This window comes from Solanum pennellii, chromosome 5 (genome assembly GCF_001406875.1).
Source record: "Solanum pennellii chromosome 5, SPENNV200".
NCBI lineage: Eukaryota > Viridiplantae > Streptophyta > Magnoliopsida > Solanales > Solanaceae > Solanum > Solanum pennellii.
The window spans coordinates 1,567,646-1,590,524 of NC_028641.1; the positions used below are offsets into that span (position 1 = coordinate 1,567,646).

At 32.1% G+C, this 22,879-nt stretch overlaps 2 protein-coding genes, 2 long non-coding RNA genes and 1 pseudogene across 4 annotated transcripts; 1 reads left to right on the forward strand and 4 right to left on the reverse strand.

The window, feature by feature from the left end:
• Positions 1–672: 672 nt before the first annotated feature.
• Positions 673–1,623, reverse strand: LOC114077129. The gene is made up of 2 exons (XR_003578165.1): positions 1,538–1,623; positions 673–937 (listed from the first exon to the last, which is right to left on the reverse strand). It is a non-coding gene; the product is annotated as an uncharacterized LOC114077129 (long non-coding RNA).
• Positions 1,624–4,496: 2,873 nt separating this feature from the next.
• LOC107020146 lies at positions 4,497–5,028 on the reverse strand. The gene is made up of 2 exons (XR_001456802.2): positions 4,942–5,028; positions 4,497–4,750 (listed from the first exon to the last, which is right to left on the reverse strand). It is a non-coding gene; the product is annotated as an uncharacterized LOC107020146 (long non-coding RNA).
• A 3,070-nt stretch (positions 5,029–8,098) lies between these two features.
• LOC107020911 (dnaJ homolog subfamily B member 1-like) lies at positions 8,099–11,875 on the forward strand. Its single transcript, XM_015221439.2, has 2 exons — positions 8,099–8,730; positions 11,063–11,875. The coding sequence occupies exons 1-2, from the start codon at positions 8,243–8,245 to the stop codon at positions 11,508–11,510; spliced, it is 936 nt and encodes a 311-aa protein (XP_015076925.1). The 5' UTR covers positions 8,099–8,242; the 3' UTR covers positions 11,511–11,875.
• A 290-nt stretch (positions 11,876–12,165) lies between these two features.
• On the reverse strand, positions 12,166–13,353 carry LOC107020912 (thioredoxin H2-like). Its single transcript, XM_015221440.2, has 3 exons — positions 12,905–13,353; positions 12,625–12,747; positions 12,166–12,518 (listed from the first exon to the last, which is right to left on the reverse strand). Exons 1-3 carry the CDS (start codon positions 13,046–13,048, stop codon positions 12,378–12,380), a joined length of 408 nt encoding a protein of 135 aa, XP_015076926.1. The 5' UTR covers positions 13,049–13,353; the 3' UTR covers positions 12,166–12,377.
• A 2,053-nt stretch (positions 13,354–15,406) lies between these two features.
• Positions 15,407–16,393, reverse strand: LOC107019187 (annotated as a pseudogene).
• Between the last annotated feature and the right edge of the window lie 6,486 nt (positions 16,394–22,879).

Below are 22,879 nucleotides of genomic sequence, written 5' to 3' on the forward strand. Positions count from 1 at the left end.
TAATTATGATCTTGTTCTATTCTAGAAACAAGTTCATTTGAGACTTGAGTTTTTCTTTTGAATCAATTGTAATACTTTAGAGGCTTGTACACGTGACTACCAGGTTTTGGGGGTATAATGTAAGTTGATAGTAAATTTTCCGCATTTTTATTGTAATGGTTAAGTTTTAGGCTGACTTGTCTTGATGGGATAAGACGAGTGCCATCACGTCCATTTTTGGGTCGTGACATATGCACTACTAGAGAGTAACTAATTTTGGATTTATTATAATCTCTCAAATAAGAATTACATTTATGAAATAAATATTACACAATTAGTCCATATTAAGTGAATTATTGGATGATATATACTCTGAACGTTAGCTATAACCTCTATCAAAGCCTCTATTCTTTAGGTGCACATTGGATAAATTCCGCCTTACAAAGATGTAAACTCAGGCTCAACTCAGAAGACATTGAGGGGGGAATCGATCCCGAATCATCCGTGTGAATATTCACCTTTTAAACCTACTGAGCCACCCCAAAATAATAAATTAGATAAAATTAGTAAATTTAAAATGAAACAATTAAATCAATTATGTAAAATTGTCAAGAAAGTGAATAAAGGGGTATTAGTAGACAACAATTATAATAATAAGAACTATGTTTCTTAATTTTTAATTCACTCTAATAATAAGAAAAAATATTCTATTACACCTTTTGAAAGTCACAATAGCAATCTCCATTAATACATTTAACTACTGGCCAATCAGGACCACACAAAACTTTACAATCATCATCTTTTTTGCAAGGATCATATTCAATTTTTTTTGGTGATTCATTGCATATACAATGTCCATCTAAACAAACTAGATGTTCATGTTTGCAAAATAAAGTATAACAATCTTTGACACTTTCACATGCCTTGCCTTGTCCCATCACCATACATGAAGGTGAACCTATATAAGAAACAATAATAAAAAAAGTTATGATCAACAATTAAATTCATTGAAAATATATTAACTGTTGATATCTTGGATAGGGGTAGGTTGGGGAAGAGGTTATGGGGGCGCGACGTGGAGAGGAGACAATCAATGTAGAATAACACTTGTATTACTTGTTTCTTTGTTCCTATATATGATATCTTGGTTAGGGGTAGGTTGGGAGAAGAGGTTATTGAGGCGAAGCGTGGAGAGGAGACAATCAATGTAGAATAATACTTGCAGAACTTGTTTCTTTGTTCCTATGAAATCTAATTTTAAGGACATATCGATTTTGAAGTGAATTTTATTTTCTGAATATAGATGATGATATTTGTATATACAGATCTAATATATATATATCATAAAATAAAGTATACATGGATGAGTTTTCGAAAAAGGAGTAAATCCCCACTCTTATTGAGTTCAGGGTGTCAATCAATAACTTTTTAAATTTTTAAAAATCTTGTTTCACTAGAAAAACATTTTTTCAATATATTTCAACAATCGAACATCAGAAAATTCTATCGAACACACTCTTTATGGAGAAGAAAGAAAGAAAATCGAAAGAAATCTAACCTATCAAAATGAACACAACAAGAAGAGAGAACAAGATTCTTGATGCCTTCTCCATTTTCTATATTTAAGTGAAAGTTTCTTTTTGTTCTTTTTTATAAGAATGTGCATAAACATATGTTGATAGGATACAAATATATAGATGGTGCACCACCAACTTACTGTATTGATACACTCCAAAATGGTAAAAATCTTAAATGTATAATAAGGAATTAAATAAAATTAATCAATTTCATTGGAAGTCAATTGGGAATCATGGAATCAAAATTAATCATTTTAAGAAGATATTCATATAATTAAGATATGATCATTTTAAGATATTTTATATATTTATGGTTGTATCATTTAATTTAAAGATATAAAAGATCAGATGTACTTTAAGTTTATATGATAGCATTAGAATTAAGAGGGAAATATTATTTATTTATTGGTTTCTTCTATTCGTTGAAGTCTAATTAAATCTGGATTTATGCCACAAAGTCTATAATGGAGGATAAAACACTTATAGAAAATAATGAGATAAGCAGATATTCAAGATAGTGTAAATGAAAATGGTTCAATAAAAAATTTCAAATTTCTAACATATTTTCCACAATTGACATCTAAAAATTAAAATTTTAAGTCACTATTTTATTAAATTAATACAACTTGATGAATAAATGAATTATTTTAACAAATTTTATTTTTAGTATCAAACTAGAAAAAAAATTTAAAAAAACTATGTGGGACAAGCTCATGCAGAACGGGTCTGTGCAGGACAAGGTTGAAAATGAAAAAAAGTTTTATGCGGGGTGGGGCAGGGCGGGGTGGATTTATAAATATTTTACGGATTAAGCTCAACGTGTCCCGCCCCCTCCCCGCAATATCTATATTGACTGTTCTCTGATATAAATTTATTCTTAAGTTTGGTTGCTCTTTTATTATTTATATTCTTCAGTCTCGTTTAAATACATTTATCTATGTAAAAAAAAGAAGAAGATAATACCACTCAAAAGCAATCGAGCATAGCAAGTGAAATTAGTAAATGAAAAATAAAACATCATACGTTCTACGACAGATTAAAATAAACCGATTATGTAAAATTGTCAAGAAAGTGAGTGAAGGGATATTATAAGACAATAACAATAAGATTTATATATTTCTTATTTTTAATTTACTCTAATAATAAGATAAATATTCTATTAGACCTTTTATTATGGGTTTTTACAATAGCAAATTCCATCAATACATTTAATTGATGACCATTCAGGACCACATATAGCTTTACAATCATCATCTTTTTTGCAATAATCTAATTCAATTTTTTTTGGTGATTCATTGCATATACAATGTCCATCTAGACAAACTAGATGTTCATGTTTGCAAAATAAAGTATAACAATCTTTAACACTTTGACATGCCTTGCCTTGTCCCAATACCATACATGAAGGTGAACCTATACAAAAAAATAAATTAAAAAAAATGGTAAGATCAACAATTAAAATCATTAAAAATATATACAAATTATTGATATCTTGATTAGGGTTAGGCTGGAGGAGGAGGGTGGGATGAGGTGATCGTAGCGGTGGAGAGGAGATAATCAATGTAGAATGACACTTGCAGAACTTGTTTCTTTACACCTACTATGAAATCCATTTTTAAGGACATATCGATTTTACAGTAAGTTATGTTTTCTGAATGTTGACGATGATATGTGTGTACACAGATCTAATATATATCATGAAATAAAGTACACATGGATGAGTTGTTCGAATAGTTGTAAATCCCTACTTTTATTGAGTTCAGGGTCTCAATCAATAATTTTTCTAATTTTCAAGGAATTTGTTTCACTAGAAAAACATCTTTTTTCAAAAAAAAATTTGAACAACTAAACATCAGAAAATTGTATCGAACACGATCTTTATGAAAAAGAAAGAGATAAAATTGAAAGAAATCTAACCTAACAAAATGAACACAATAACAAGAGAGAACAAGATTCTTGATTCCCTCTCCATTTTCTATAATATTAGAGTGAAAAGTTTCTCTTTTGTTTTGTATATGAATGTGCACAAACATATGTTATAAGGATACAAATATATACATGGTGCAGCACCAACTTTTACCTTATTGATGCACTCTAAAAATGGTAAAAATCTATAGTAAACAATTAAAGAAAATTAATCAATTTCTTTGGAAGTCAATTGGAATTAAATGTAATCAAATTTATATTTCATCATTTTATGAAGATATTCATATATCTAAGATTTTATGATCATTTTAAGATATTTTATATATTTATGAGTTTATCATTTATATGACAGTGTATTAGAATTAAGAGGGAAACATCTTTTATTTATTTTTCGGTTTCCTAACTAAATTCAAATTCGCATAAAAAAAATGTATCCTACATAAAAGGGCAAAACACTTCTTGACAAAAGAAAAATATTGATTGAATCATAGACAATATGAGATGAGCAGAACCCCTTTTTGCAAATAATGAAAAAAGTGAGTACAATTATGTATAGTACCAACATTTAATTAATTACAATAATTAGTTTCAATGACATCTAAAAAATATTTGCTCTACTTCAATTTATTTTTTTTGTTTTTATTTGATTAGTTAATAATGAAGCCTTTTAAATTTTATGAACTTAAATTAAAGGGATTAAAAACACTTGATTGTCGTAATATGTAGTTTTTCCATCCAATTTAAATTATTTTGAATTTGATACATAAAATTTTAAATAAATAGCATAAATTACATATATACTGAACTTATTTTAACCGTCTTACTTTTCACCATAATCATATATCTTAAAGGTGATACTCTTTTTCATTGTAGGTTTAATTATATAAGATTAACAATCAAAAGCAATCGAGCATAATAAGTGAAATTGACAAATGAAAAATGAAACATCTTACGTTTTACGACAAATTAAAATATATCGAATATGTAAAAATCATCAAGAAGGCAAATGGAGGGTTATAAGAAAATGATAATAGCTATATTTATTATTAGTTTGCTAGAATAATAAGATAAAACATTTTGTTACACCTTTTAAGGATTCTTACAATCACCACCATTTTTGCAAGAATCTACAAATTCTTTTGGTGACTCATTGCATATACAATGTCCATCTAAACAAACTAGATGTTCATGTTTGCAAAATAAAGTATAACAATCTTTGACATTTTTACATGCCTTGCCTTGTCCCATCACCATACATGAAGGTGAACCTATATAAGAAACAATTAAAAAAAAAGTTAAGATCAATAGTTAAATTCATTGAAAATAAATAGAAATAATTGCTATGGATGAGATGAGGTGATTTGGGGCGGGGTTAAGAGAAAACAATCAATGTAAAATGTCATTTGCAGTATCGAATCTTTTACGAAAAATAAAGAGAGAAAATTGAAAGAAATCTAACCTAACAAAATGAACACAACAAAAAGAGAGAACAAGATTCTTGATGCCTTCTCCATTTTCTATATTTGAGTGATAGTTTTTCTTTTGTTTTGTTTGTATATATAAATGTGCAAAAAGATATGTGGTAGAATACATATATATAGATGGTGCACCACCAACTTCCCTTGTTGATGCACTCCAAATATGGTTAAAATCTTAAATGTATAATAAGCAATAAAAGAAAATTAATTAATTTTTTTGGAAGTAGTCAATTGGGAATTAAATGGAATCAAATTTATATTTATTATCTTAAGAAAAAAAAATTTAAGATAATATATTTGATTTGACTTGAGTTTTGATATAAAATTTAAAAAAATAATGAAGACTTTAAATTTTGTGCTCCTAAATTAAAAATATATATAATGTATCAAAATTTTTATTTAATATGTCTTAAATACGTCATGTGTATTTAAATAGGTTCATTATTGATCATTTTAAATTACACTTTTTTCTTCAAATTTACTATTTATTAATAGGTTGCGATGGTATAATTTTTAACGACATGTACGTGTTTAAAAGAAGAAAAAATCAAACTTTGAAATTTAGTGTTGTTACATCTATCTCACGTAGGGGTGTACTTAGGTCGGTTCGATTTGATTTTTTATTTTTAAAAATTTAAATCAATTATGTCGGTTTATCAAATCTAAAAACCAAATCAAACCACATAAAGTCGGTTTTTTCGATTTTGATTTTAGTCGGTTCTTTCGGTGGTTTTCGGTTTTTTATAACTATACCGTATTTGAAAAAGCGATAAACATTTTTCACTTACCTGTGTGATAAAGCTAAACTTAAAAAATGTTAAGTGAATAGAAATTTTCGAAAAGACTGTCAAATTGACACCAGTACAAAATATTTTTTTTGAAATATCAACGTTCATTATGCTAAACTAATATGATTAAAGCTAGATGCAAACTGAATATGAAAAATATTTACAAAGTAAATTGTTAATAACTTCGAATTTGAAAAACTATAACAATATAATTATAACTTCAGATCTTAACACAAAATAAAATATTTACAATTTTTTAAAGTCCAAATTTGAAATAAAATAAATAAACATTGAAAACTATAAACTACTTTGTTGATATATTTTTAGTCAGTTTATAGTTTTCAATTTTAAAATTTTGTATATATATATATATATATANTCATAAACTAACAAAAAACATATCACCAAAGTAGATTATATGTAAATAATATTTTTATCTATAAATAAAATAAATTATGTGTATATATATATATATATATATATATTTATATATATATATATATATATATATGTATCGATTTGGTTTGAGTTCGGTTTGTTTTTTTTTCTAATACCAAACTAAATCAAGAGTGATCAGTTTTTTTTTTTAATCGCCAAACCAATCAAACCAAACCACAAGTCATTCTTTTTTTCAATTTAATTTAATTCGTTAATTCGATTTAAATTAATGATTTGATTTGTACACTCTAATAATTTAGAATTGGCGTTTACTTTAGGTGTGGTACCATCTCATTAGCAATGGTAAAGAGACCTCTTGGTAAGTGGCCCAACTTATAATTCAAAATTGGGTCACTACAATTAAAATCGAACACTGTTTTGTATTATAAATACTATGGCCCATACTTTCCGGCTAATCCATCGATAGGTCCAAAACATATTGTGTCATAATGTATCGTATTATATTATAATATATTAGTTTAATAAATTTATTATTTGAATAGATTATTATAATTACAAATTATATATCCATACACTATACCAAATATAATATTATCGCTAAATGTGATTCTATAGTGATAATATACACTTTTTGTAGATGTTCCTAAATCCTATAATAACATTGGATCTAATAAAAATTAATTAATGACAATAAAAACTTTAACACTCTTTGTTGATGTGCATATCTAATTATTACCGCTAAAATCTATTTTTTGTTATAGTAATAATGAACTACCAGAAAAGTAAGATACACGAAAAACTATGTGGGTAAAATATAAAATAAACTTATGAAATAATAACTAAAGATAGATAACAACACAATAACATCAGATTGATCGTTACTTATAGATTTTCTCGTAAAATATTAGGATAAATTTAAACGATATAATGACAATTAAGTAACAATTTATATCTAGACTAACAGTACAATATAACAGATAACAATATGGATGTAGTGTAATTAACAATATTTTCATTAATTTTAATACATACATTATTTTTTCTAACACGTATTTTAAATATTTTTGAAACGAGAGTTAATTAAAAAAACGACGACGTAGAGGGGGTCCGCCGTCAAGTCGCCAAATTGGCACACAGAAAGATTCTGTTTCCAACTGAAGATACTGTCTGTGGTCCCCACTCTCTTTAATCGCATGCACGTTCTCTTCGCCTACTACTTTACTAATTAACAGCTCCGTCATCAAACTTATCTCACATCCAATCACATTACGCCACGTCGACACTAATTATAAAATTCATTTTTTTTTAAAAAACTTATAATTTACTCAAACAACATTATATAATTTAAAATAGAAAAAATATGAAAGTTTGAAACTTTCATGATAAAAAGAATATACAGTAAAATATTCATTAAAATTCTTATAAGTTGATGTTAAAAAAAAGAAATTATGATAATTAAATATGGATAAAAGGAGTAATAAGAAAATTCTCGATATAATACAATGTATGAAGGAAAAAATAAAACAACTTTCCGGTATCATATTTCGTATCGTTCATAATTTTTTATCTAAGATCATTTTCTTAATAACATGAAATTGTTTCATATCCTATCGAATTAAATACCTCTTCCTGGTACGTCTCCAACAAGCATTGTTGTTTGTATCAAGGAGGGTTTGTGAACTTTTGTTGCTCTCAGTGATTTCATATTACGTCAATTTGAGCTTACTCGATCTGTTTAGTAAGCCAACCCCAGACATATATCTCGTCTTCATATGTCTGAAACATCATAACGTTATCTCATATATTCAAATTACAAAAGAATACTTAATTAATTTGACCTTTAATACTTTAATAAAAGTGTTTTTTTTTTAGAAAAAGCTGATTCTTCCATCTCTTCTTTTATGTGTGTTCTTTTATTCCTTTGAAAAAGGCTAGTCATTATCATTCTGTAACAGCGCAGTCATTTTAACGAAAATTCGAATATAAAAAAATCTCTTTATCTCACTAAAGGCGTATCTTAGCTCAACATCAATCATTTCATCTACCTTGCGCATTTCACGATCGCCGGTGGTAATTTTTCCGACGGTTAGCTACAATGGGAGTTGATTACTATAACTTACTGAAAGTATCTAGGAATGCGAGTGAAGAAGATTTAAAGAGATCGTACAAGCGATTAGCGATGAAATGGCATCCAGATAAGAATAGTCAGAACAATAAGGAAGCAGAAGCGAAATTCAAGCAGATTTCTGAGGCGTATGATGTGCTTAGTGATCCTCAGAAGCGTCAGATCTATGATTTGTACGGTGACGATGCGTTGAAGTCTGGTCAATTTGCTTCGGCATCGCCGACTAGTGCTGGTAGTGGTACTGGTAATGGTAGAGGGTTTAGATTCAATACGCGTGATGCGGAGGATATTTTTGCTGAGTTTTTTGGTGGATCGGAGGGGCTTAGTAGTGGTTCTGGTGCCGGAGTTGGTCGGAAAGCAGCGCCGGTGGAGAATAAACTTCCGTGTAGCTTGGAAGAGCTTTACAAAGGATCTAGAAGGAAAATGAAGATCTCAAGGATTCTTCTGGATGATTCTGGGTAGGTATACCTTATATTATACAAGTATATTTGTGCGTCATCGTTGAATACGTAATTCCACATCTTTGTTCCTATATTAAATATATCTTTGATGAATTCGAAAAATATAAATATTTTTTTATTATAGCATGGCTTTGTTTATTTTTAGTCAATTTACATTTAATTGAATCAAAAAGTTAATTTACTTTACTTCTGAGGCATTGACTGAGATTATTGTACTCTCTGAATCAAAATTGTTCTTTTGCTGGAACTAATTTTCATTTTTAGTCATCAAATTGCTGAGATTGAATGCAAATTTGGTAGCAAAAGAAGTAGGTGTTTTGGTATTTGTTTGAATTCTGGAGGATAGAAGTTGATGTTTTTCAATTGCTGAATTTGCTAACAGCTGAATTGTCTATGACTTTTTTGGGTGTTTCGGCGAAACTGAGGTCCTTTATGCTTCTATGGTTATTAGATTCATTGATGTTTAATAGTCAAGATGGATTCTCTACCTGGTTCAATGGACAAAAGTTCCAAGTTCTGTTTTCAAACTGCGTCCTTGGTGGAGTGTGGTAGAAGTTTGATAGCTCTTTGACATCCCAATGCGTATCAGCTAGTATCTTGCTTGACATAGCTATAAAGAATATGGTTTGAACTGGAAGAAAGGTTAGAATACCTTGGTGTTGCAGCAAAACCTGTTTGATAGAATTGAGCTATGTTGCTCGGACTCTTGAAAATGTCGATAGTGTCTTCTAGAGAATCTGAAATAGGTGTGGCAATGGTTGTGGAGAGTCCACGTAATATCGGAATTGAGGATGAAGTAGGATCATTATCCTATGTAAATGTTAAGTTTTTGTTTTGAAAGATGAAACTCACTTAGGTAAAGTAATCAACTTCACATTTTTTAAATTTTAGTGGTTGAAAACTATTTTCACAACAACTATAGTAGTTGAGACTGGCTAAAGGATTAATACCCATTTTACTCTGATTGGACCCATGTCATTTTATCACACAATAATTTGGCTTTGTGATACTAGAAGTGCTTTTCAATTTGTACTGACAAGCTAGCTGTCAACCTACTGAAAAGTTATTTCTGTGCCCATGACTTACAAAAATATCTTTAAGTGAGATTAATGTCTTAAATGCATCTTGACCAAATGGTTTTCAGCTAATTGAGTGGATTAGATATTTATATTGTTAACTCTGGTGCTTTTGCACATCCNTGGTTGAAAACTATTTTCACAACAACTATAGTAGTTGAGACTGGCTAAAGGATTAATACCCATTTTACTCTGATTGGACCCATGTCATTTTATCACACAATAATTTGGCTTTGTGATACTAGAAGTGCTTTTCAATTTGTACTGACAAGCTAGCTGTCAACCTACTGAAAAGTTATTTCTGTGCCCATGACTTACAAAAATATCTTTAAGTGAGATTAATGTCTTAAATGCATCTTGACCAAATGGTTTTCAGCTAATTGAGTGGATTAGATATTTATATTGTTAACTCTGGTGCTTTTGCACATCCTCCATTCGTACATTAACAAAACAGGTAATGCTGTCATTTCTTTGTTACTTAACAAGTCGTAAAGGTTGAAAAAGACATGTGATTGTTTTAAAGAAAATACATGGCAATTCTTTCTTTTAGGAATCAAAAGCTCTTAAACCCAGGCCAGTTTGCAGATGTATATCAAAGTCCCTGTTGATTAATGCTTATTTATGGTCACCAGGGAGGTAGATTGATCTCGGCTACAATTCCCCTGTTCAAAATATTTAATTGTCTCATATTGGTTGAGGAGGATGAGTTGTTGTCTCCTTATATAGTCTCACATTATACTCTAGCTTTTAGTGTTAAGTCAAGCCTAAATTCCATTTTTTTACATGGTATTTGAGCCAACCCTATCCTTATTATTGCTTTACCCAATGTTATATTGTCCACGCTCCAAATGTCTAATTCTATGTGTGTATGATCTTCCGTAATCCTCGCCACATGAACTAACTTTACTGTCCCATTTTCTTTATAGATAGAGCTTATGATTACCTTGGTATGCTGATTGATCGTGCTCAGTGTTTTGATTCCCGTGTGCAATGATAAAACTACTTTAAAAACTTTAGTTAATGGGAGGCAAAACTTTTAGCTACTGAAAGGAATAGTTCTTTCTTTGGAGGGTCAAGGTGAGGGTGGGGGTAGCAAAGCAATGGCAAATATTGACAATAGTTCTGCAAATATGTGGATAACAAGCCATGAATGTATTAAATTATGAAGTTTCACTCAATTATTCCACTCCGTGTCTCTAACCTCAAGTCCTATTGTAGTCACTTTTCTTCCATTTGTGAATTTGTTTTTGCAGTAAGCCAACAACTGTTGAAGAGGTCTTAGCAATACACATCAAACCAGGTTGGAAGAAAGGCACAAAAATAACTTTTCCAGAGAAAGGGGACTATGAATATGGAGCTGCCCCGGGTGATCTTATTTTTGTGATAGATGAAAAGCCACATGCTGTCTTCAAGAGGGATGGAAATGATCTAGTCACGAATCAGAAAATATCGTTACTGGATGCTCTCACTGGAAAAACTATCAGCTTGACTACTTTGGACGGAAGGGAACTCACAATACCAATCAAAGAGATCGTCAAACCAGGACAGGAGCTGATAATCCAAAATGAGGGAATGCCAATATCAAAGGAACGTGGCAAAAAAGGGAATTTGAAGATCAAGTTTGACATTAAATTTCCATCAAGGCTAAATGCAGATCAGAAATCTGATCTCAGAAGGGTGCTATGCAGGAGTATTGACTAGTCCTATTTTTAACTTAAGGTGTCACTAACACTATCTTGGAGTTGCTGCGGAATGTAAATATTTAACAAGCTTTCTGTAGAAATGAAATTGTGCATATTAGGATATAATCTTAAGGATGCCTTCCAACATTTACAAATAGTAAGCACCAAAAGAGGAGCTAATGTAGCTACTTCTTTAGCTGCTTGCATTTTCTTTTGTTGGATGTAAAAGGAGTAAGTAGTTTGATAGCTCTGTTGTTTGATTTGGAGGTGGATACTATATATTAAGTATTGTAGTTGCGAGTAGTGGCTCTATGTTCTAATTGTGTATTCCATCTATGGCAGACCTTTGATGAATATATTGCTTGGTGCTTTTTGGCATAGGTATGGCTGAAACTCCCCTTCAGAGATTTTTCTTTGGAGTATATTTGCTTTGCATGAAGATTTCCCTTTTCATTTAGCTCCTCGTCAGCTAACTCAATCAGGATGACAGGTTTACTTGCAAGGTGCACCGACTAAATGCCTTTTACTTACGCTCATTTATCTTTATCATTATATTGATTCTCTATGATAAAGACGTCGTATGGCAATGTCAAAGATACTTTAGTATTTTCATTTTTTATATTCTAAAGTGTAGTTCAGGGGCATAGATACACTGATGAATATTAGACATTCTATGAACCCAGAAACCTGAAAGACCTTTTACTTATTCATATCAAATATACCAATATTAGTGCTTAAATCAGCCTGTTTGGATTTTACTATCAGAAGTGAGAAAGACCATAGGTGAGTACATAACTAGTTCTTACTGACAAAGATATGACATTATTCTGCATAGAGACCTATCGTCGAGTAAACCCTGCTCATTACGTTACTGCATTTGGTTTGTTTAGACGTAGATAGCTTTGTGTTTCTGAATCTTCTTCTGTAGCCCATCCTTGTCTGCTCCAACAATCTTGTCAACTACCTTGCCCTTCTTTATCAGCACAAACGTTGGCATTGCTTGAACCCCATATTCTTGAGCTACATCCTGTTTACAGTTCATCCAAGATTTAGAAAAATTAGTATCTGTATAAATATCACAAGTGTAGGGAAAAAAGACCAGGGTTATCAAGTTAAAGATAATAAGAGTATACATCCAGCTCATCGACATCAATCTTGACAAACTCAACGTCTGTATATTTAGCAGCAAAGTCATTGAGAACTGGTTCCATGTATTTGCAAGGACCACACCATGTAGCTGTGAAGTCAATAACAATCTAGTAGCAACAGAGCAAAAGATACCAATGATTAGTACTGCCTAACTTCTAATATACAATGACATCTATAACACAAATATTAAATTTTTTAACACTATCAGGTCACTCAAAAAGACGACTAAATACAGTGATAGTCTTGTACACAGTTAATGGTTACCAGTTTGTTTGTATTTTTCAAAGAATCAAAATGGAGCTTCCATTTTGTTGAAGAGTGAAAAGCAATGACTTGAGACCTCTTGCTTTGTGGTGTGATTGGCATATTATGAGTCTCATGCCAAGTTGATGAGTAGTTAGCACCCATTTTCTTCGAACTTGCTCTTCTGGTTTTCGAAAGATTTATCGTTGGATTATTGTTGGAGCTTAGAGTCTTCCAGGGACCCCTTTTTATATTGGTTGCTGATGTACATGAAACTTAAAATTTAACACAGAATATGTTCATTATGAGTTGTGTTGATCATTCCATCATATATTAGAAGATTTGATGCTATGTGTCTTTTGTTTGTGTTGGTTCTTTTTTCAGTATTACTAATGCAGGATCTTTACCACTTTATTCTCACTCTGTATTTTTTCACCCTGCAACAAAGTTGTTTATTATTTTTACTTTTTTAGCATATTTAAGAAGTCAAATATTACTGCTATTGATGGAAACAATGTTTTGTTCAAGTATTGATTCCTACTATCTTGAAATAACTTGAGGGGTTAAAATAAAGGATAGATGGTGTCACTTGTTCCTTCTTTATTCCTTGTTTAGTCCATACTCTAGGTTATGGATTGCTTCCTCCCTAGGTAAAATCAATATACCTATTATTGGTGTAGCGATACCTCAAACGTCAATAACTTCGTCCAACTCAAAATAAGTAACAAAGCAACACCGATTTAATATTTTGCTTGTAAGAAAATATGCAGAAGAAGTTAAAAAAAAAATTGATGTAGAAAAATAGGAGAAAATTCTTCTATTTATAGCCAACAAAGAGTAGTATGAACATATGCTATTGTGTCTTATCAGAAAAGTCACAACTCATCGTAAAAGTCACAACTCATTCAATGTGAAAATGTGTTATTCAAATTACATCACGTCTCTTGGTGTCTTTTCGGAAGAATATTTCATTTCCCATTTACACCTTTTAAAACTCAATAATCCCCCACGTGAATGGAAAATGACTATATTGGAGAATGACTATATGATGAAAAACATGAATAACAAATTTTGTGTCTTGTACGTAAAGATAAATTGCATTTGAATAAGTAAGTTTTTCTTTGAACTTTTCGTAGTGAAACATATATTAGATTCATAAGTGTGTAGATATTAGTTAGTCGATAAATCTGATATATTTGAACTGTGAAGTTTTGGTGTATATCTAGACAACATCAGTCACACAATTAACTCTTTAACCATATTTAGTTCTCACTATTTTGTTCGTTTCATGTATGAACACTATTCGATTCATAAGTGTGTAGATAATTAGTCTTATTGAATTCTCCTAGAAGCGGTTTACATTTCGTACTTATATTGGTTATTCCTAAATGTGTCATCCTATAGATACCTAATGATATATACTAAATCAAACTTAAAAGCATTGAAACCTCTTAATACTTTATCTTTGATACTGAACATTATCTCATCCTGAAAATTGACTAAAGTTTTTTTATTTTTGACAATGTTAAACAATCATCAATGACTTTATTTGAATTTCTTGAACCTAGATTTTGGAATCTCCATTCTTCTAGGTGGTAGAGTCACCACCTTAATGACTTGTCCTCGGCCATAGCTCATTTGCTTCGATGTTTTTTTCAACCACCTTTCTAGTTAGACTTTTTATAACCGGTTTTGACCCATTATCTTTTAGCCTTACATAGTAGTTATCTAATAATACTATATCTTCATAAAAAATGACGAAATTCTAAACCTTACACCCTAAACCCTAAACTTGGTCATTTGGCTATCACAATGTATGCATATATGAGCCAAATAGTTTGGGTCATCAAAACAAAATGTCTTTTAAGAAATCTCAAGTCATTCAACTCTTTACCAATCTTGTTTAAAGCTATAAATTCGACTCCATTATAAAGTAACAATACATGTTTGTTTGGATGATTTCCAAGATAGTGCTCCTCCATATAAAGCTAGAAAACAATTAAACAATACACAAACATAAATATCTTTATTTGAGAAGAAAAGTTACAAAATTACTTACAATTAACAAAACAAAGAATATTGTTAAAAATACTTAAAAGCATGTATTGATAAAAAGCAAGAAAGTTGAGGAAAAATTCTTCAACCTATCCCCAAGAAAAGTACATATTCTCCTTTTAGTTCTGTTTGACATCTTGCAAAACTTTTATGTATTTGTCAAACTTCAAAGTTGCTCTGACTACATGTATTTTACTTGACATTTATTGTATCATATCAAATATACTTTTTATGGAAAAGACATATGAACACAAAAACAAGAGACATTTTCTTATTCAAATAAATGTAACAAAGAACTTGAGATGAATATACAGCTAGTTGTATCAGTTAAAAAATTATCACGGAGACCACTCGACTGATCTCATCCACTTGAAAATTTCCGCAAACACATGAAAATTTATTCAACAAAGGAAGTGTCATTCCTTTGTATTTCCCTTTGGTTTGCTTAGTATAAGCTACCTTTGTGTTTCACAATTTCATCTCTAGTCCATCTTTATCTTCTCCTACAATCTTGTCAATGACCTTCCCTTTCCCTCATCAACACGAACGTTGACATAGCTTGAACCTCATATTCCAGAGCTACATCCTGTTTCCAATCGTTCAAGGTTCGAGTAAAACTAGTATTATGGAAAAGGAAATAAGATATACACATTGACGTTATTAACTTCTATTACTTTTACCAAATTGTATCGTTTGTTTTAGAGGTTTGTGTATAATTATCTTATAAGTGAACCTAATTGTGTAAGTACGTCAATTTATAGAACTTAAACTCGAAAAAAGAAAAGGATTGTGAAGTTCAAGAAGTCTTACAACTAATTCATCAACATCAATCTTGACAAATTCAACATCTGTATATTTGGCAGCAAAGTCATTGATATTTGGATCCATGTTTTTGCAAGGACCAAACCATGTAGCTGTGAAGTCAATAACAACCTAGTAGAAACAGCGCAAATGATTAGTACCATATCATAATATTTCCAATTTGTTTGTTAATCTTTCAAAGAATCAAAAGTGGTTACCAATAATCAAAATGGTTACCAATTTTAACACGTCCATCTAAATACATAACTGTTTATTTATAAAACTAGTTTCAAACACTTAAAAGTCGATTTCATCACTTCAAGCTTATCAACTATTTACCATCAACTAATCAAACGAGCTCTACATAGGTTAAAATGGAGTGATATTGTAAAAATGATTACAAATTTGCTTATATCTTTCAAAGAATCAAAATCATTACCGTAGAAATGGAGCCAATTGGTCGCTACGGGCAAACTGACCAATTTTCAAGATCAAACGAGTCTCAGAGCAGGTAAACACCATTTTGCTGATTTTCATGTACTATAGTTCATAGATTTTTGGTGATCCTAAATTTTGGATTTGTTTTTTGCCAAAATTTTTCATGGACGTCTGTTAATACCTTAGTAATGGAGCCATTTGCTCCCGGGCAAACATGTCCGTTTTAAAGGTCAAATGATCTCCAGTGTAGGTAAACCCCCATTTGATGATTTTCGTGTACTATAGTCCATGAGATTTTAGAAATCCAGAATTCTGAAATCTTTTTTGCCAAATTTTTTTATAGATATCCATTAAGACCTTAACAATGGAGCGAGTTGGTCGTCACAGACAATTCGATCCATTTTCAAGGTCAAATTGCCCTAGAGCAGGTAAACCCCAATTTTGTCGATTTTTGTGTGGGTGATACGAAAATTCAGTTTTTTTTGCCAAAAAGTATTCATGGACATCCGTTAAGATTTTAGAAATGGACTCAGTTGGTCCCCACGAGAAAACTGGTCTGTTTTCAAGGTCAAACGAGCCCCAAATCAAGTAAACCCTTATACTGCTGATTTCGTGTGCTATAATTCATGGATTTTTTGTGATTCGGAACTCTGGATTTTTTTGTTAAAATTTTTCATGGACAACCGCTAAGTCCTTAGAAATGGAGACAGTTGGTCCCCACGGGCAAACATGCCCATTTTCTAGGTCAAACGAGCCCTAGAGCACGCAAACCCCCGTTTTACCCATTTTTGTGTGTTGTAGTCGATGAATTTTTTATGATCCAAAATTCTCGATTAATTTTTGCTATTATTTTCAATGGACGTCCGTTAAGACCTTAACAATGGAGTGAGTTGGTCGCCACAGTCAAAACGACCCATTTTAAAGGTCAAATGAGCCCAAAGCAGATAAAATCTCAATTTACCGATTATCATAAACAACCCGGATCACCAGCTAAGGCCCCTAAATGACCGCTCAGTGATAAAGGAGGTAGGGGTGCAGAGACAGCCAGGAGGTTTTCCTAGAAGCAGCCACCCTTGAAAGAGTGCGTAATAGCTCACTGATCGAGCGCTCTTGCGCCGAAGATGAACGGGGCTAAGCGGTCTGTCGAAGCTGTGGGATGTAAAAATACATCGGTAGGGGAGCGTTCTGTGCTATAGTTAATGAATTTTTGGTGATTCAAAATTATGAATTTTTTTGCCTAATATTTTCATGGGCCTTCATTAAGACCTTAGGAATGGAGTCAGTTGATACCCTTGAGAAAACATGTTCATTTTTAAGGTCAAACGAACCCAAAGTAGGTAAACCTTCATTTTGCCGATTTTCGTGTGTTATAGTTCATGGATTTTGGTGATCCAAAATTCGATATTTTTTGGCGAATTTTTTCATGGACGTTCGTTAAAACCTTATCAATGGAGACCAGTTGATCCCCAGGTGCAAACTCGCCCATTTTAGAGGTCAAACGAGCCGAGAGCATGTAAGCCTTCATTTTGTATAGTCCATGGATTTTCGGTGACCCGAAATTCTAGATTTTATTTGCTAAAATTATTCATAAACGTCCTTTAAAACCTTAGCAATGTAGTCAGATGGTCCCCACGGGCAAACCGACCCATATTTAAGGTAAAACGAGTCTAGAGCAAGTAAACCCTCATTTTGCTGATTTTCTTGTATTATAGTCATAGATTTTTGGTGATCCGAAACTTTAGATTTTGCTTTGTCGAGATTTTTCATGGACGTCCGATAAGACCTTAGTAATGGATTCAATTGGTTCCTACGAACAAAATGATCCATTCTCAAGGTCAAACAAGCCCATAGAAGGTAAACCCCTCATTTTGTCAATTTCGTGTGTTGTAGTCCAAGGATTTTTGGCAATCAAGATATTCAGATTTTTTTTGCCAAAAATTTTCATGGACGTTTATTAAGACCTTAGCAATGGAGACGGTTGGTCCCACAGGCAAACCATTCCATTTTCAATGTCAAAAAATCCCAGAGCACGTAAACCCTTATTTTGCTGATTTTTCATGTGTTATAGTCCACACATTTTTGGTGATTTGAATTTTGAATTTTTTTTGCCAAAACACTTCATGGACGTCTATTAAGACCTTTGCAACGTAACCAATTGGCCTCCACAGGAAAACCGATCCATCTTCAAAGTCAAACGAGCCCTAGAGCAGGTATACCCCTATTTTGTCAATTTTTGTGTGCTAGTCCATTGATTTTTGGTGATTCAAAATTCTGATTTATTTTGTCAAAATTTTTATTGGACGTTTGTTAAGACCTTAGAAGTTGATCCAATTGGTCTTCACGGGCAAACTGACTCATTTTCAAGGTCAAACGAGCATTATAGCAGGTAAATCTCATATTTTTTTCTAATTTTTGTGTGCTATAGTTCATGAATTTTCGGTGATGCAGAATTTCAATTTTTTTTGCCAAAATTTTTCACGAACGTTTGTTAAGACCTTAGAAATGGAGTCAATTGTTCCCCACGAGCAAACATACCCATTTTTAAGGTCTAACGAACCAAGAACAAATAAATCTCCATTTTGCCGATTTGATGTTCTATAATCCATGGATTTTAGGTGATACAAAACTTCGAATTCTTTTTGTCGATTTTTTTGCTTTGACGTCCTTAAGACCTTAACAATGGAGCCATTTGGTCTCCAAGAGAAAGACCCATTTTCAAGGTCACACTATCCCCAAAGTAGGTAAACCCCTATTTTGTCGATTTTCATGTGCTATAGTCCATAGATTTTTGGTGATCAAGAATTCTGGATTTTGTTTTACTGAACTTTTTCATAAACATCCGTTAAGACATTAGTAATGGAGTCAGATGGTCCCAACGGGAAAATAGACCAATTTTCAAGGTCAAACGAACTCGCAGTAGGTTAATCGCATTTTGCTGATTTTCATGTGCTATAGTCCATGAATTATTGGTGATCCAGAATTACGACGTCTATTTTCCCAATTATTTTGTGGACGTCGATTAAGAGTTGTCTATGGAGTCATTTGGTCCTGACGGCCAAAACGGTTCTTTTTGAAGGTCAGACGAGCCTCAGAATAGGCAAACCTCTCATTTTGCCATTTTCTTGTGCTATAGTCCATCATTTTTTTTGTGATCCCGAATGCCGACGTTATTTTTGACGAAAATTTACATGGACGTCCGTTAAGATTTTATCTATGGAGCTAGTTGGCCCTGACGTCCAAAACGACCCGTTTTGAAGGTCAAACGAGCCCTTGAGCAGGTAAACCCCAAGTTTACAGATTTTGGTGTGCTATTCTATGGATTTAAGTTGATCTAGAAATTCGATGTCTTTTTTGCACAAATTTTTTGTGGACATCCGTTAAGATGTTAGTTATGAAATTAGTTAGCCATGACGATCAAAACGATCCATTTTCAAGGTCAAACGAGCCCCGAAGAAGGTAACCCCTCATTTTTTCAATTTTCATGTGCTAGGGGGAAATAGTGAATTTTCAAGTTCAAACGTGCTCCAAAGCAAGCAAAGACATATAGCCTATGATTTTTTTTATCTTAAAATCCCGAAATAAAATGGCCAAAATTTTTAATCGACGTCCGTTAAGACCTTAGAAATGGAACAAGTTCGACCTGCCAGGAAAAATGACGCATTTTCAAGTTCAAACGAGCCCCAAAGTTGAAAAAGATAAATTTTATCGATTTTTGTGTGCTACATCCCGTTGATTTTTTTAGATTCAGAAATTCCGAAACAAGATCGCCAAAATTTCTCATGGATGTTGGTTAAGATTTTAGAAATGAACCAGTTCGCCCCACAGGGAAAATGATGCATTTTCAAGTTCAAACGACCCCCAAAGCAGACAAAGACATATTTTATCAATTTTTTTGTGCTATAATCTATGTATTTTTTAGTCTAGAAATTCCAAAATAAAATGGACGAGATTTTTCATGAACGTCCGTTAAGACTTTAGAAAGTGAACCAATTCGTCCCACGGGAAAAATTAGTACATTTCAAGTTCAAACGAGTCCCAAAGTCGGCAAAGATAAATTTTACCAATTTTCGTGTGTTATAGTCCATAGATTTTTTTAATCCTAAATCCTAAAACAAAATGGTCGAAAATTTTTCATGGACGCCCATTAAGACCTTAGAAATGGAACCAGTTCGTCCCATGGGAAAAAATGGTGCATTTTCAAGTTCGAACTTGCCCAAAGTAGGCAAAGGTAGATTTTACCGATTTTCATGTGCTATAGCTCATGGATCTTTTTTGATCCAGAAATCACGAAACAAAGTGGCCAAAATTTTTCATTGACATCGTTAATACCTTACAAATGGAACCAGTTCATCCCGCAAAAAAATGGTACATTTTCAAGTTCAAACAATTCCAACAACAACCAAAGACTTATTTTACCAATTTTTATTTGCTATAGCCCATGGATTTTTTTTATCCCAAAATTTCAAAAGAAATTGGCCGAAAATTTTCATAGATGATCGTTAAGACCTTAGAAAATGGAACCAGTTCGTCTCGCGGGAAAAATTGGTGCATTTTCAAGTTCAAATGGGCCCCAAAGCAGGCAAAAATAAATTTTACCGATTTTCATGTGCTATTGCCCAAGAATATTTTTGATCAAGAAATCCCAAAAAAAATGGCCAAAATATTTCATTGACGTCCGTTGAGACATTAGAAATGAAAACAATTCCTCCCCCGGGAAAAAATGGTGCATTTTAAAGTTCTAACGAGCCAAAAAACAGGCAAGACAGATTTTACCGATTTTCGTATGCTATAGCCGATGATGTATTTTGATCCAGAAATCGAAAAATTAAATGGACAAATTTTTTTAAAGAATTCCGATAAGACCATAAAAATGGAACCAGTTCGTTCCAGGGGGAATATGGTGCATTTTCAAGTTCAATCGAGCCACAAAGCAAGCAAAGACAAATTTTATCAATTTTCGTGTGCTATAGCCTATAAATTTTTTGATCCATAAATTCCTAAATAAAAAAGAAGAAATTTTTTAAAGACGTCTGTTAAGACCATAGAAATAGAACTAGTTCATTCCACGGGAAAAAATGATGCATTTCAAGTTGAAACGAGCCCCAACGGAGCAAAGACAGATTTTACCAATTTTTTGTGCTATAGCCCATGGATTTTTTTATCCGGAAATCCCAGAACAAAATGAATAAAAATTTTCATGTACGTACATTAAGACCTTAGAAATGAAACCAGTTCGTCTTGCGAGGAAACAAATATGCATTTTCAAGTCCAAACAAGTCAAAAAAGGCAAAGAAAGATTTTATCGATTTTCGTGTGCCAAAATTATAACTTTTTCATAGACGTGTGTTAAGACCTTAGAAATGTAAAAAAGTTTGTTCCGCGAGAAAAAATGGTGCATTTTCATGTTCAAATGAGCTCTGAAGAAGGGCAATGCAGATTTTACCAATTTTCGAATGCTATAGCCCATGAATTTTTTTGACCCGGATGTCCAAAAATGAAACGACGGAGATTTTTCATGGATGTTCATTATGATCTTAGAAATGGAGTCAGTTTGTCTCGCGAGGAAAAAATGATGTATTTTCAAGTTCAAACGATCCCAAAGCAGGAATAAACAGATTTTATCGATTTTCATATACTATAGGCAATAAAAAAAATTTCCCAAAAATCCCAAAACAAAATGACGGAAATTTTTCATGAGCATTCGTTAAACTTTAGAAATTGAACCAGCTCGTCCCGGGGGGGGGGATGATGCATTTTCAAGTTCAAACGAGCTCCAAAGAAAGCAAAGGCAAATTTTATCAATTTTCGTGTGATATAGCCCATGAACTTTTTGGATCCAGAAATCCCAAAATAAAATTATCAAAACTTTTTATGGATGTCCGTAACGACCTTAGAAATGGAACCAGTTCGTCCGCGGGGAAATAGTGCATTTTTAAGTTCAAACAAGCCCCAAAGCAGGCAAAGACAGATTTTTATCGATTTTCATGTACTATACCCATGGATTTTTCTTATTCAAAAATCCCAAAATAAAATGACCAAATTTTTTCATGGACGTCCGTTAAGACCTTAGGAATGGAACAAGTTCGTCACAGAGAAAAAATGGTGCATTTTCAAGTTAAAACGAGTCCCAAAGCAGTCAAATGCAGATTTTTTCGATTTTCATGTGTTGTAGCCCATGGATTTTTTTGATTCGAAAATCACGAAACAAAATGGCCGAAATTTTTAATGGACGATCGTTAAGACATCAAAAATTGAACCACTTCGTCTCGCTGGGAAAAATGGTGCATTTTTAATTTCAAATAAGCTCCAAACCAGGCAAAGACAAATTTTACCAATTATATGTGTTATAGCCCATTAATTTTTTTGTTCAGAAACTTCCAAAACAAAATGACCAAAATTTTTTCATGGACGTTTGTTAAGACCTTAGAAGTGAAACCAGTTCGTCCCGTTAGAAAAAATTATGCATTTTCAAGTTCAAAGTAGGCAAAAGAAAAATTTACCGATTTTTGTGTGCCAAAATGGCGAAACTTTTTTATAGACGTCCTTTAAGACCTTAGAAATGAAACAAATTTGTCCCCCGGGAAAAAATAGTGCATTTTCATGTTCAAACGAGGCCCGAAGAAGTAAAAGACATATTTTACCAATTTTCGTGTGCTATAACCTAAAATAAAATGACTGATTTACCGATTTTAAGGAGCTATA